General features: G+C 32.4%; 1 protein-coding gene across 1 annotated transcript; it reads right to left on the bottom strand.

Moving 5' to 3' along the window:
- Positions 1 to 297: 297 nt before the first annotated feature.
- LOC137924887 (CCAAT/enhancer-binding protein zeta-like) lies at positions 298 to 16,392 on the bottom strand. Its single transcript, XM_068768272.1, has 20 exons — positions 16,158 to 16,392; positions 15,838 to 15,946; positions 15,325 to 15,425; positions 14,650 to 14,737; positions 14,345 to 14,518; positions 13,459 to 13,568; positions 13,242 to 13,387; positions 12,244 to 12,379; positions 10,876 to 11,081; positions 10,003 to 10,273; positions 8,987 to 9,143; positions 7,992 to 8,212; positions 6,462 to 6,597; positions 6,213 to 6,389; positions 4,335 to 4,419; positions 3,547 to 3,665; positions 2,312 to 2,479; positions 1,670 to 1,732; positions 924 to 1,013; positions 298 to 806 (listed from the first exon to the last, which is right to left on the bottom strand). Exons 1-20 carry the CDS (start codon positions 16,314 to 16,316, stop codon positions 472 to 474), a joined length of 3,051 nt encoding a protein of 1,016 aa, XP_068624373.1. The 5' UTR covers positions 16,317 to 16,392; the 3' UTR covers positions 298 to 471.
- Between the last annotated feature and the right edge of the window lie 279 nt (positions 16,393 to 16,671).

Below are 16,671 nucleotides of genomic sequence, written 5' to 3'. Positions count from 1 at the left end.
GAGTAGGTTAGAAACTGACATCGGATATTTCAATGTATGTAACTAGCATAGTCGGTACATTACAGCCATGGTACATATTGTTTCTTTAATTAATGTTCTTCTAATACCAAATTTTATCTTTACTCAATTTAACTTACCGGTTCCTTATTTGGTTATAAATAAAAAACATTAACGGCTCAATTGCGGCATCTGTTGCAAAATAAATTTTAGCAACAATTTATTGCACTTTACGTATAATGAAAAATATAATGATTGTACATAGTTTTCATTAACTTAGTAAAATTATTTTTCTTTTTATACAGTTTTCGTGGGGAAATAAAACAAATAATTGTTTTCTTTTCTATTTAGTGTGCTTTGTCGGTACACATACAATAGATACATAATACAATTGCTTTGCCATTATTATTGTTTTAACAAGGGCTAAAAAAACGAACAATGTATTAAGAAAGAACTCTACTTTTCGCACTAAAGTTATTTGACTTTCTTTCTTTTGCCGCCAGCGCCGCCTTCTTTCCCGCCTTTTCGTTTGGCGCCTTTTTGCTTGTTCGCCATGTTACCGAAGCCGCCTTTCGCATTTTGTTTATGGAACTTTTTGTTTTTGCCTCCTTTTTTATTTCCTAGAATTTTTCTGTTGTAACCCTTAATCCATTTATCTCGATTCTCTTCCCATGCTAATTGTTTTCTACTAGCATTATCAGCATTTGAAACGGCTTGACTCGAGCCTTGATTTTTGCTCGTTGCGGTTTCCTCAAGAAGCGTTGAGAATTCTTCGGCCGATGCGAAAAGAGATCCTAAGTCATCTCCCCCTGTAAATATATCTTCATATTTAACAAGTTTTAAAAAAACAAATATTAGATTTTAGTAGTTGGCCTGGAGAAAATAAAAGTATATAATTTATGTATTTCATTATTTCAATCTGTTACCTTTGAGTTTCATTTTTGATTTGCCCTTTCCGGACTTTCTACCAGGTACATCCACGAAATCTTCCTCGTCACTTTCTTCTAAACGTAACTCTGGAAGCAATAATAAATATATAACAAATTTTACTACTATTACTTTATCGTTATGTATGTTTCTCAATAAATTTGTTTAATACATGATTAATGTCACCTCTTCTACAATTTTACATTAAGACCACAGGTTAAATAGTTAAAATTCAACATTCACGTAAAATAATCAAGAATATAAAAAGCATGCCTGCTTGGTTGATTCATGTATTTACTTTTTAAGTACACAAACGATACATTTTTATGAGATTGGATAAGGAATAAGGAGATTCGACAATAAAGAGAGGTCTTTATTTAGCAGTGGACGTCTTACAGCTGGAATAACGATGATGATGACACATAAATTACACGGTAGTGGATCTTAATATGTAACAACTTAATTTTATTTTATTATAGTGCTACCAAAACCGCTATACCGCGCCTTAAGTATGAACGCAGGGAGACGGGGTGAGTATCGTTCGCTTCTTTCGCAGATAACGCTTGTCGCGCATTCCTGAGTAGTAGTGCAGCGGTTTCGGAAGCACTGTAGTAATTTATTACTATAGCTTCAGATTAAACATTATATTTTGTGAGGCTAACAAATGTAGACATAATTTTTTAAAACATGCTTTATTATTGCAATGTTTAGCTCGGGAGCATAAAGTAAATTAACTAATACTAACCATCTTCGTCACCGTCTAAAGCGGGTTCATCCTCGTCTGCCGATATGTCAAGCTCGCCTTCGTCTAGTGAAACAAATTAAAATTCAGACCAAATAAATACTTCAACAACTTAAAAACAATAGACCTTGTGAAGATAAAAACCAATCGAGCATAATTTATGATGTCAGACATAGTCAGTAGAACTTTAATGTAAGATAAGTCTGTCATATAATATTTTATCCGTCATATCTTTATGTATAAAACAATTGTTACGATTTTTGTTTCTTTGGATTTGTCTTTATCCGGAATATATGATATTTATCAAAAGAAAAAACTAAGGTACATGTGTAGGCTTATGCACGCTCACATTTCTAGATTATCTTAATAACGGCTCAAACATAAAACAGTTTTATTTTTATTAAGAATTATTGTATATATTGCTACAGTATACGTTTAATAGAAGAAATTTTGAAAAATTGTATTTGAGACATTAAAAAACGTAAGAGTAAAAACCTCATTTTTAGCACCTGTTCATTATTGGTACTCTAATTACTTGTTTAAGGAAAGACTTAACTTACTATCAGTGATTGGTTATTGTAGAAAGTATTGAATAAATACCAAAATGCATTTGTATGTATTTGTATAGGTGAAAAAATTACAAACCTTCATCTAATTCATCATCAAAATCGCCGCCTTCTTCATCACCGATATCACCATTATTATCATCATCATCATCCATCTGGTCATCGCTCTCGTCATCCTTTTTCTTGGAGCCACGCTTCTGCTTCGACGCTTCCATCTCCGCTAAGAAGTCCAACTCGTCGTCTGAATCTGTTAAAATGGTCACATATTTAAACAAATAAAAACATACTTGTTTATAAAATTAATTGAAATATCAATATTTTTCAACTTTATTAAAATATTGATGGCTATTTAAAATACTTACACATAAATAGTTTATCTTTTGCCATTATTAATTTATTAATAAATAAAATAATGTATTAAACTCATGGTCATCATTGACCAGCCGTATGACATAGACTTCATATATTTCCAATATGACCAGACGGAAGCAGCCTGCATCAAGCAGCTTCCGACAACCTTAACAAGATCGTCTATCTTTGGGGTCGGACGCCTCACTCTTTGCTTGCCGGTCCGTGGCTTAAGCTCCAGAACCTTAAGGCCAGGCAGCTATGTATTCTGTGCGCTATGTAGCTTGTCCACTACTAATTCAACTTACTTAGCATAAGACAATTTTGATAGCAAGTTACTTAGGTTCACGGTGTTTTAGGAGGCATACCGTTAAAAGATTAGATTTTTAAGTAATTTAACTCGAGAGGGTTTGTCAGAAACCTCGGCTCAGGCGGTTACGTTGTTTTGCCGAATTGAAAAGCCACGCATCTTAGAGCACTGGAGCGGATTCTTCATGGAGTGATTGTACACTAAGGTCCCCGGTAGAGGGACTTCGACTTGAGTTGTCGAGTTATTGCATTTAGCACTATTCGGGAAAACTCAAGATGTCTGAATATCAACTAGATTGGTTGATGATTTGAGAATTGTACAGGGTTTTTTTCAGGACCGGATTATCTATGTTGCCCAAATGGCGTTTCAAGCGGTAGGACAGAGAGTGAACCTAGCCTAAGACGTCTTTTAAAATAGCGAAGTACGAGGGCTTTAGCCGCCTAGTTATTTTATTGAATTGGGAGGATGTGCAGGGTATTTTTAAATGTACTATTAGATTATTGTTCTACTAATGGCGGACTGATGCAACGGAGAGATTAATACTCCCATTCTCGATAAGACGCGGTACAACTGTTTCGGTGGCACTATATAAAGCAATTGAATTCCGCGGGCTCATATTCTAAGATTTCCGCTAAACTAAAAACCAAAATTCTCACCTTGTTTTTTAGTACCAGTAATAGAGTCGAGGTATTTCTCAAAGTCCTCACTCGTGACGGAATCGTTATCGCTGTCTTCATCATCGGAAGCTGTTGCTTCGCGACGTTTTTGCAGGAAACTGGAAGTGAAGTAAAATGTTTTAGATATAAATTTTATCGCAACTTGTAGTTAAATAAATTAAAAAGGAAAGAATTCTCTGAAATAAATAATAATTGTATTGACATATATTTTTTTTTATCCTAGACGCGTCAGTTCGACTAAACTTGTGCAATATAGTACAATAGACGTCGCGATTCTGTTGTGGACTCTTAATCAAACCAGAGGCGCGTTTGGAAGTCTCGTAGCATATATTTCAGGTTGTAGTAAGCCATCATAGGTCAATTTGAAATTATATTTGAATCTCGGTTTCATAGTTAAATACCTTATGCCTAAAAGTATAGTATATGGGATTCTTCCTGGTTCTTGAGTTAGTAACAACACGAAGGCCGAAGTATAAGTTTGTATATTCAATCTGTACTGCACCGTTTCGAGATGTTTTTGCTGTTAGCCCTAGGGCTTTTCCAGTTTCATTCGGAAATGAGTTCCGTGGCTCCGTGAACTAGACTATATATTTGGCATTCGCAATTTTTTCAGCAATTAAGTTCTTCACTGCCCAAATCAGATACAATTTAGAAGACCTTTGTTACGTATTGTGAACCATTTATTTTTGTCGCGCCAAGTATACTGCCATCGAATCTCCATGAAGTTCTGAAGGTCTGGAACAATTTACTAAAAACTAATAACTTACTCGTAAAGAAATTTCTCATCCACTGGTATCTTCTTTGCGTCTTCATTCAAATAGGTCGACGAATTCACTGGGATAGACCTTAGACCTGTGAAATTATAAAATAAGGTTTATATTTATTTATACAACATATTTTATATTCCAATAACATAAAGCCTAACAAAACACTAAACTACTCGTCTCGTCTTAGAGTTAATTGTCGAAATAAAATTTTGAACTAGTGTCTAGCTAAAAATAAACATCTTGGTATATGATTAAAACCTATGTAGATAATATTAAGATCTAAAAAAATAACTATAATGTTTTACGTATGTTTGCAGTAACGTTGTGAATGTGCCTAAGTTTATAAAATATTATCTTTGCGATCCTATTTAAATACATCACAAACGCATTTTTTTAAAATAAAAACACTTTTAATCTCCTTTGCCAAAACTATTATTTACAACTACCAGAGAAATTCGGAGCGATTTAAGACGCCCCTATCTATTCATTATACAAAAAGGTTTAAACGCTTTTGTTATAATATACCATAAGCACGCATACCCTATTGTAAATCGACAGATGTAAAAAGGTTTATTGTTCTTACAAAAATTTAAAAAATGAATTTTATTGACTTATTTTGCGACGCAAATTGGAATGCATATATTAACAATAGCTTCTAATACTCTGATTTTGAAGTAATAGTTTTAAGAGTATAATCCTTTCAAAAATGATGGTCGTATTTCTTGCCCACAATAGATAAGTATTGTACCTTTTTTACGATGATCTATATTCCACAAGCATTAGCGTCCGTGTCTTTGTTTCTATAATTACGTTCAATATTTTCGAAAAAAAAAATTATGTACACCTTCTTGCATTTGACAGTTTTTAAGTTTACTTATGTATTTACTAATTTAAATCGTAAACTATTCATAACTAAATTGAAGTCAGCTAAGAAACAGCACCCAGGCAATTTATATATATATATATATATTGTGCCATGTTTGCCGTAATTGATTTTCGGTACAGCAAATTATTTATTAAAATTTATTAAAAGTAATTTTAAAACTACATCGTATTTGTTTATAATATTTGTATATAAGCAATAGACTTATCAAAACGACTGTCATAGTAGAGCTAGCGTCACGCTTTAAAAAAAAACCGAGTTTAATACTTTGTCGAATATAAAAAGTTATTACGTAACTGGGTTGAACTGGATATATTTTGTAATCAACAGAATCGTATCAGTGATGTCGCAGATTCTTTTAAAAAATACCGTCTGGGTTATTTTCCTACGATACATATACAAACATTAAATATGATACCAATAGTTAGCATGAAAAACCGCTGAAAAACATAAGATAGGATAATGATTTAGTTTACGTAATTCCAAATGTTTTTTCTCAATATTTTTCTTAGAATTTTTTAGGCGTATGTCTTGTTAGTGTCTAATAGATTTAGGCGTTATTTTCCGGAAGTCCATTCTAAGTAAGAAAAGGAAAAGTCGAAGCCCGCTGATAAATGCGCATTTATCAGCGGGTTGGCGGGTGGTGCACTTTATTGCACGACTACTGCTACATAGCGGAAGTAGCTTTATATTAGTCTTGTTAGTTGCAGATAAACGACTTGCTTCCAATTTTGAAATATTTAATGGCGAATATTTATCATGGTTACATCCAGTTATAATCTCATCCTAAAATTAAAGATTTAGTACTAGACTGATTCATGTCACAAATAGAAGATTTAAAAAACAAAAAAAAATGTGAAATAGGCGTTAAACCGTAGCTATCAAGTTTCTTGTCAGATCCTTCTCAATAGAATCAACATTCTCAACCTGACAGGTTAATAATCCGGCACTACGGAGGTTATTAATCCGGCATATTTAATATAGAAAAATCTTACCTTTAGCTGTATAATTCTTTCTTATTGCGAACTTTGGATGTGAGCCTTTCACCTTTTTCACGTCGCCATCTTGTTGTGTTTCCGCACGCTTTTTCGGGTTCTTAAATACAAAGCGATCCAGAAATCTAATCCCGGCAAAATCTTTCAACGGGTCACCGCTGTATTGAATTATTTGTTCTGCAAAAAGTCATTAATTTTATTCATTTTATATGACAAAAATTTAATTTCCGAAGGTGGTTCTACACTCACCTGATAGCAGTTTCTCTGCGAACAACTTGACGGAGGGATGAAAGTGTCTGGACAATGGAAGAAGTTCAAAGTAGGCGGAACAGTTGGCACCCGCGTAAGCAGGGTTACGGGAATACGGGTTATACTCAGTTATCATCTGGAAATGCAAACGAACGTAAGAATTCTCAAATTGTTAGAGATAAAGAAAAATTTAGACTAATTAATAATTTTTATATTTTGCCCAATATCAATATAGTTTCGAAGGTTCACAGCTGGACATAAACCTATTTTTATGCGTCCTCCGCTATCTTCACATTTGAGGAACGCTGGCCTGTCATCATCACCTTTCATTGGTGAGGCGAAAAGATTAACGATGACAGTATTGTCGCTAATCTCTTCGCCCAACCGGCATTCACCACGGTCTGATCCACATCTGGTTCATAGAACCACGCGGGACTCTCCTTGAGCTAAAACCGGTGAAGGTACTCGGAGAATCGCCCCTGCTCTCTGAACAGCTGAGTCAAGACCGAATCCAGCTCGATGCTGCGAAGCGCACGGTATACTGAGACTTCGTCCGGGAAAATAAACTTTATTGTAAATCTATTGGAGAAGCTTATGTCCAGCAATGGTCATTTCATTTTTGAAATGTGTAAACCTTGACAATTTCTTGTGTTATCCAATTAACACAAGAAACTGTCAAGGTTTACACTAATACCTATACTATCAGAGTTGACATTTTATGAAAACCAAAATAAAAAAGTTCAAAATACATTCAAACTATGTTGTGAACAATTCTAGAAATAATGTCTTTCTGCTTTACTTCTTAGTAATTAAACGTGTAACTAGTAATATACCGAAGTTTTTAAATTATTCTATGTCTTAATTCAGCCTATTTCTTGTTAATTCTCCACCATCAATAGTCTTAATAAATAATTTTATTAAAACATGCTATATTTATTATAGGTTACTTTTAATAAAAAAGTTTATGATTGTTGTATTAATTTACAGAAGGATACGAAAGATTTAAAGAGAAAGAAATAAACAGATAATATTTCTAGAATGGTTATTTCAGCTTATTGCAAGGTATAGGCCTCCCCCAAAAAATATCTATTGGGAGATATACCATAATCGTAACACTTGACCGGAGGCTTGGTGATCGCTGTGTAGTATTATGGTACGCAGAGGATGCTGCTGCCCATCCTCTGAAAACCTTTGGAGAACTTTAGCAATCCTATATGATTAATGCACATAGTACGAAAGATTTATTTAATGCGAGCTAGGATCGCATGTCTCAGTCCACCGCTGGGCTATCACTGCTAAATATTATTATATCATTGGTAACTATGTATCACATAATATATATATCTATCTATCTAGAAATAAATTAAAAAAAGAGATGACACAAAAACATGACAGATCTCTCTCACTCCACACATAAATAACACCTTTGCTCCCTTAATAGCAGACATGTTAATAAGCTATTAGCATTAATTTATTTAAATTTTAAATCTTATTAACGTAACAATAAAGAAATATTTTATTTAACATTACCCTGTCCATATTAGCAGCTTTCTTCAGTTGTATTTTAGTGACGATTTCTTTATCCTTAACTTCACTCTGTTCTGCTTCATTCGATCTACTGGTTTCAACCGTTTCAGACTTCACTTTCGCATGGAACCATCCCGTGACAGCCGTGGAACGACGCTTTTTAGGCTTAACATTACCTTCATCGTCTATTTTCAAGTCTACGTAAGTTTCTTCTTCATCGTCGTCTAGAAGAATAAGAATTTCATAGATTTGAATAAAAAGTTAGTTACATAGACATAAATCTGATGACTAGCGGCATAGGAACGTGGTTCCTTCCTTCAGGAGTCATTTGCAAGCCCACAGTCGCTTTAGAAGCCAGGGAGATGGCGATACTCAAGATTTCTCTACAGGCAGAATGGCAAGTTGAAGTAACATTGGGCATGGTAAGTTGAAGTGACAGTGGGCATGGTAAGTTGAAATGACAGTGGGCAGGCCTCATAACTTTTTGAACTTTAAGGGTCTGTAGTGGAGCGTCCTCCTACATCTTTGTAAGTTTGTCTAAAAATGATGGATGTAGGCCACTTCCAACAGGTGCTGTTGGAAATCTGTTGGCCTATGTTCAGCAGTGGAGGTCGTACGGCTGAAATAATGAAGGTGACGATAAAGAATTAAGTTTCAGTTCTTTAATAACTCCTCACCAATTAAGAGATCTCTCTTATCTCCTACATTACTACATTTTTAACAAGTTTTAATTTCTAATCAACTATATATATTCACTTGTGTTTTCAATAACCTTTTGCTATCTACTATACAAATTTTCAATGCTGGAGCGGTAAAAGTCAGTCGGTTTTTCTGTAAAGTATGTTGACAAATACGAAAAACTTTTCCGGTTCCCCTAATAGTTGTGACTTTGTGCTGTTGGAAATCTGTTGGCCTATGTTCAGCAGTGGAGGTCGTACGGCTGAAATAATGAAGGTGATGATAAAGAATTAAGTTTCAGTTCTTTAATAACTCCTCACCAATTAAGAGATCTCTCTTATCTCCTCGCAAAAGATCAACTTTCTTAACTTCCACTTTTTCTTCCTCCTGAGGTTCGTTTTCTGCTGAATTGATTTGGTTGTTTTCTTCCTGATTCGTGTTTTCTTCTTCTGTTTTAATTTCTTCTTCTTTAACTTCCTAAAATTCATTTCACACACATTTGTATTTTGTTTTAAGCCTAGTTAAAATTTAAATTAATGCAAGCAATATTTATTAAACTATATAAGTATTTTATATCTATTCAAATAAATATTTACTTTAAATAGTTGGTTTTGCACATTATAGAAATTACAGACAAAGTTTCTCACTGAGTAATAGGAATTTAAATATTTTATTATATATTATATCCAATAATTTTAATAAATTATATATAAATATTTTATTAAATATTATATCTCTTACATAATTTTATCTGATAACATTAACCATTGATTTTCTCAAAAGTGTTTTATCCTGATAATTTTAGTTAATGATTCATCCAAATCTGTTTTTATACTGTAGATACTTCCTTACAAAAGCGTAAAAAATATGTTATTCCAAAATACCGTGCAAAATAAAAACCACATTACATCATTACTTATAAACGAAAGTAATTAATTTTTATTATAAAAAAAATAATTAAAATCTGGATTATACTGTCAAAATTCATTCCGTAAGTACAAAGTAATAAAAATATAAATTGAAATATATTTGATGTTAAGTGCGAACATTTATTACGGACTGGACCATTGATGCTACGATATATATGTCAGACATACACACATTAATTGTTTGTTGATTAGAAATAAAGACTTGTTTAAAATGTATTCATGTGTACTTAACTTTAGAAAGTGACATTACTTTCCGGTTCCTTTAATATTAATAAGATTTTGTTTGTCAAAAACTTAATTGTCTGTTTTACAAGCAACAGTATTAATAGTTTTTTTCTTAACAGAGAATATGACATTTAATTGAGATAACTAACATGAGACGTTCATTTAAGATAAAGACAGCCTACCTCTTTGTACTCTCTTTCACTCCAAACAAGCTTAATAGCCTTTTTCTTAGCGCCATCTTTCAGGACTTGTGATATTAAGAACAGCATCCCGCAGGACTGCGCCGGTGTCATATAGCAGCACAGTTGTAAGAGTCTTTTGATGAATGACGTCACTCGGTCGATGTTCTTGTCCTGCTTTAACGACTTGTATATGAGCGAGAAGAGAAGAGCCGAGTGGGAAGTGTTGAATATCTCTGCGTTGGTCAGCTTACGATACAGTGCTGTGTAGTATCTGAAATATACAACAATCCCCTAACGTCATTATTTTATTTTGCAATTTGATTACTCATATATACTCGTATATATTTCTTTCGGTATATCACTATGCAAATTCTGAAAATAAGCATTAACACATTTGCTATATAAATTTTAAGAAAGATTTTATTTTTGTTTTTCTAACATATGGTGTTGTTTATATGTAGAAAGAAAGAGAGAGAGAGAGAGAGAGAGATAGCTTATATTTAGTATTCATTTAAGTTTATCATTTTTGTTAAACACTATGTAGCATATCACGATTCAGACATTGAACTGTCAAAAAGATACAGACAGAGATGGAGGACTGTAATTAGACTGTAACCTATTCTGGGAAAAATAAAATTGAAAAACTAAAAATTTAGAGGAATTACACCTATATACAATATATTTTACACTCTTATTTACTTAAAATAAAATAATGTTCAATTTAATTAATAATTTAAAATACGAGATATATTATTATCCACTCAGAATAATTGTAAATTATCTTAAGATAAATATAATTCTTTCGAACTACTTGAACTTAAAGCTCAAGCAATAGATTTTAAAGAAAGTAATTCTATTTTTTAAGAAGGTTACCGGTCTGATGTGCCCTCAGAGGCGTCGCTAATGTGGAAGAGAAGCGCCAGCGCGTGAACGGAGACGGTCAGGCCGGCCAGGTGAACCAGCCGGTGCACTGCGTTCACATACTCGGATGTTGACGCCAGACGCTCCTTGTCAGCGAACGGGTAGGCCCTCTTCACACCAGTCAGTATGGCTGACATTAACCTTGAGTCTATTTCACCCTATTCACAATAATACTATAGTTAAAAATGGAGGGTATTGTTCTACTGGTTGTTCAAAGTGACTTTTGAAAAAAAGAACCTTCAACATTTTGTTTATATTTTATCATATTTCTTTAGCGACTTTGTATTTCCTATCAACTGTTAAATGACAGATATTGGTCATAAAACTCTCTATCCTATTATTATTTTGCAATATATTTGGGGTACTAGAAACTAATTTCGCTTTCTTAAGGTAAATTCACACAACTACATTTTTAACTTTTTTTATATATCTATCTATCTTTTTTAAAGTTTTAATTTGTAATCAACAATATGTATTCACCTGTGTTCTCAACAACCTTTTGCCATCTACCATACAAATTTTCAATGATGAAGCCGTAAAAGTAAATCGGTTTAACTGTAAAATATGTCGACAGATACGATATTACTTTTCCGGTTCCCCTAATAGTTGTGACTTTGGAACATAAGTACGATTTCGCAATAGTCACAAACTATGTGTGACTTTTCTATTTTAGTAACTAAATTTAATCGCAGAAATAGACAGTGTTGTTCCTCAAGGGGATTTTGAAAAATATACAATTGTCAAATTTCTATTATTTATTTTGGAACTAGATTTTTATACGACTTTTACTGTACTTATGATAGCCTGCCGCGAACACTACTAGTTGAGATCAAAACACATTTATAATAAGCATTCTATTTAAGCAAACTTATGTCTGTTTAGAATCCATTAAAATTTATTTATAGCCTAACCTAATGATTCTGACCCCCATATTTACTCTTAAAAAAAAAGACACTGAATGATTTTCAGTTCTAGCCTTTTTTTGTGTGAAAACGGGGCCTAAAGTGAATAAAAAAAAAGTTCTTTTTTAAATAATTTAAGAAAGTGGTGAAAAAAGCCCCTGACAAACCTATGTTTTATAATTAAAAGAAAATTAAGGGAATTACGTATTATTTGACTTGATTTCTTACACGCGACCAGTTAACAGAAAAGTATCTATTTAATTTATATGAAACATTATCAGTAATAATTTTCTCTCAAGGCATTTTGTTGAGAACTGCAATGATAAACTCACAGACATTACATAACCACTCTTTCAAAGTTGTAAAGTATACATAATTAATATTTTAAAATGTTTATATTAATAAACAGTGTCCATACCTTTTTAATAGATGCCTTGAAGAATGAGAAATATATACGAATTAGATTCTCAGCGATTTTAGAATCGTCTTTTCCGAGGAAGAATTGATTCAGGAAACATATGCCATAGTATTGTGCTCGAGGAGAGATGTTTGTCCTGAAATTGTTATCTTATTATACAAAAATAGAACATACTAATATTTACTCTTGTCGAGCCTAGAAATTTTTAATTGGACATATTTTTAAACTATGGTACCTAGGAAACCATGTCCGCCTTTCTCCAGGTACAGGATGTAATCTCAAAGCAAAATAAACTAGTACAGAAATAAGACAATAGGTGAAAGTAATTTATTCAACATTGGAACTTTTATTGATTATATTTTTTTTTAACTTTTTACTCTACTCTGCTTCACAAGGGGTTATTGTTGTTGAGAAGAAGCAGGAAGAAACTCAACATAATCATATCTTTTTTTTTTTTTTTAAAATAGCACTGATCAAGAGACATTTTGCAAAAGATTCTTACCATTTAAACAATTCCATCAATTTTCTTTAAATATACGTTTTTAATTTTATAAATGGTAGTCCAATAATGTTTTTCGAAATTCTATTATTATTACTTTTAAATCAAACATATTAAAGATATTAATATAAATTTTGGTTAAGCCAATAAGTATTCCACAATTTTTTTGCTCATAAGTTTAAATATGTTTATACACAACATTACTATAAAAAAACTACTTATTACAAAAGTTTTTTTATGAAAGTGGCTGAACACACTGCATGGCAAGCAAGCAGTAATATCAGAATATTGCATCCAGAATATTAAAAAAAATCCCGAGGACCATAACCAGGCCTTCACAACCACAACATTAGATACTAAATCACATAAGCCCATTGATTTAACTAATTAAAACATTGCCAGATATAGAGAAATTTCTACATCAAGGTGATATTTAGACGGCATCTTACAAAACTTTTGCTATATAATTTAAAAAAACATAAAATAAATAGGTTCTCACCTAAACAACATTTTTTCAATTTCAGCCAACACCACACCTTTCATATTAGGATGGTTAAATAGCAGCTGACAGAGATGATATATAACTTTAGAAGCTACTGCTTGTGATGGGTCACCAAGTTTATTTATAATATTATTTAATAGCATCTGGAAAAATAACATCATGTGTTACTATTTAAAACAACTCAATACTAAGGATAACTTAAAAAAGTACATACTTTTTCTCTTTCAGGATGATGCATGAGGAGATATGACATAGCACTAACTGCCTTCTCCTTGTTAGCTTCCACTGAGTCATGGGCAAACTTGTTAAGTGCTTCCACATATGCTGAAAATTAAAGATATACTTATTTAAACAGCGCATGATCAGTCATCATAGTAATGTTTATGGTAGGTCTATGCCTTGCAGTGGGCGTCTATTACCTATAATGATGGCTTTGTGACATATAAGACCTGTCACAAAGCCTTTTCTGGACCAAATACTTATTCAAGACCAGTATATAATGCATAATGTAACAATATCCTACTAATCTTGTAATACTCCAGAACGTAGCATCCCAAGTCAAGCCTCTCCAGAGGGATTAAGGTAAAGGTCTAGGGACTGCATTTTTTTAACAAAGAGAAAAGATATGTACAGTTGCAGCAGATCTAAGATATTACGAAAGAAGCAGATTTTTGGATGCGTGGCTTGCCGCTTCTTTAGTAACTTAAGGGTCAATTGAAAACACTCAGCTCGCCTATCTTTGATTGGTTTGGAAATGTGCTGAGTTTTTAGATAGCTCTATGGCAGTGTTTCTCAACATAGGGCCCACGCAGGGGGGTGCAATTGGTTTGTTAAGAGGGGATAATTCGGAAACGGACTCGACATGAGTTTAACCCTTTCTTGTTAATTTAAAAAATTTTATATGATACATAGAAATTTTAAGGAAAGGCATGTTAAAAAAATTTGGGAAACACTACTAAATAGTGTGACATTGAAAATATTCTTTTTATCCAAAGAGCCTAAAACTGTCCATTTTTCTTATGGCTGCATCCTTATGGATACCTGGAATCTCATATTCACAACTTTTAAAGCACATAGTTTGTTAATACTCTATGACTTACACCCATATAGTTCTTTCAGTTGATCCTCAAAATACCAAAGCTTGAGTATATTTCTACGTGCTTGTTTATTGCCTGAAGTAATTTCATCTATGTGTGCCAATGAGTGTTGTTCAAATGTGCGGAGTTTCATATCAGGTAATAAAAGTTCTGATATCAAAAGCTCTGACAAAGCATCTGTAAAGTACATTAATAATTATTACAATATAAAACCATTTAATTGTTAAATATATTTATAATCATTAAATGCATGTTTAATTTTACTGGTTGTATGTTTCTTTTTCATAAGTACACATAAAATAACTTACCAATTATTACAAGACCATCCTTTTTCTTAGCTGCCTTCACATTATTGACTAAATTTCTCAATGCTGTCAAGTTATAAATGGGATTGTCCTAAAAATAATAGTGTCTTTACTTTCAACCTTACGAACATTACATACTATATGAATAAAAAGGAATACTTTGCACAACAAACATTTCTTCAATAACTCTGTGAAGTATTAACTCCCCAAGGTGTTTTTAAAAACCATGTTAGCTCTGCTGATATCACAATTGTCAATTTATTGACTACTTGCCATGTTTAATCGTCCATAGTTTGAACTCAAAACAAATTATTAGTATTTTTTTTCATTAATTTATTAGTAGTTGCACCATAATGAAGAGATTAGCCAAAGAAACAAGGTAAGCAATATAGGTCAAAAGTGGCAATGGACACATCACTCTAACCGAAAGCCATTGGAATTAAAAAGCTCTTCAGTGAAAATCAAGTGTCAAGTGTCAGTGCCGTGTGGTTAGGTCCCTGACTAGATGGACTGATAACATAGGTCACTGTCATGAGAAATTGCTGGATACAGGCAGTGCAAGACTGGTCATTCAGGTAATCTAAAGCTTTGCAGTTGTTATTAAATGACATGATAATAATTCAAAATCTCTAAATTAAATAATATTACTTTTACATTATTAAAGTGATGTAAACTTACCTGTATAAGTATTGTGGCTGCAGCTACTCTGTCACCGATAGCACCTTTGTTTAATAATGTCCGTGCCCACTGATGATCTGATGAACCACTTTTAGTTGATTCTGTAATATATCCATGATAATTATACCTTTATTGAAATTTATATTTTTAAATAAGGCAATGCATTGTAATATAGCAAAATTGAAACGTATTTCATTTATACCTAATTGTTAAAAAGTAATTATTGGGATTCGGCACTTATTAAAGGGTACAAATAAAATCACACCAATAACACAATGAAACAATAGTTCTGTCCAGTCCTGTGTTTGTTGTTACAGTTTTATTTAAATATAAAAAGAAACTGGGTACTACTGGAAGTGTGTTATTTTCGCCTAAATAATATGATGTCCTGACATCATGCTGTTAACAATTATTCCAGCTATTTATTCAAAATATTTACACATTAAATATATATATATATATATATATATATATAAAAATGTTCTCACTATGTTATTATTTAATAACACTTACTTGTTTCATACGCCATAGTATCACCATGTAGTGCACTGCTTGCTTCTTTCCGGAGCTCCTCTATTTTATCTTGTGTTAATGATTTAGATTGTGGAGGTTCTTCTGGTATCTAAACAGAAAAACCATAAGTTTTTTTTTTACCTACATGCTGTCAGGCAAGAATAAAACGTGATATACTTATAAATACTTAATTTTAAACTAGAAAGCTCAGTTTTTTGTATCACTAATCTTGTTATTACTCAATTAGGGACTAACTACACAATATTCCTAAGACTTTTTACATTGTTACGCTATTTCATAATTCCCAATTTGATATTTACCTGATGATACCACTTCTTTCTATCACCATATTCCAAACTTTCAGCAAAATGCTTTGCAATACCTGCACCTTTCTTCAGATCTTCATTTTTGTCTGGTTTCCCGTAATTTGTGTAAGCCTCATCAACCAGAATATTCTCTTCGAACCTTTTATGCTTCATTTTTAATGATTGTCAATACTTAACATAGCCTTAAATACAAATCACTTATAACAAAATAAAAACACGTGAAAACTACTTTGACAATCAATTGACATATACTGCGAAAGGTGGCTTAGGTTTGCTATCGACAATATTGTAAACTTCAATATTTGATCATGATAAGTAATAGTATTTATTATAGGTGTAGTAAAGCCTATTCTTTTTTATTTAAATTTATGCTAAGTTTTTATAATTTTGAACCATTGTTGCTTGTATTTCGTTTGAATCACTGTTTTTCATATTTTGGCTGTACATCTTTCAAACATACGTCTAATCTATAGGTGTGTCAAATCCTGAGTGATATTTAAATTTGCAC

The sequence above is a fragment of the Battus philenor genome, unplaced genomic scaffold, assembly GCF_028537555.1.
Source record: "Battus philenor isolate CCGP_79_NKW_IND1 unplaced genomic scaffold, ilBatPhil1.0.hap1 SCAF_25, whole genome shotgun sequence".
NCBI classification, from domain to species: Eukaryota; Metazoa; Arthropoda; class Insecta; order Lepidoptera; family Papilionidae; genus Battus; species Battus philenor.
Note: the sequence above shows the minus strand (reverse complement) of the source record. Positions and strands in the feature narration are given on the sequence as shown.

Coding starts and splice junctions, on each gene's coding strand:
- LOC137924887 (XM_068768272.1), bottom strand. CDS start 16,316: ATGAAGCATAAAAGGTTCGAAGAGAATATTCTGGTTGATGAGGCTTAC. Junction 3,666..4,334: donor GATGAGAAATTTCTTTACGA/GTAAGTTATTAG, acceptor CTTCACTTCCAG/TTTCCTGCAAAAACGTCGCG. Junction 1,733..2,311: donor TGATGATGAATTAGATGAAG/GTTTGTAATTTT, acceptor TTGTTTCACTAG/ACGAAGGCGAGCTTGACATA.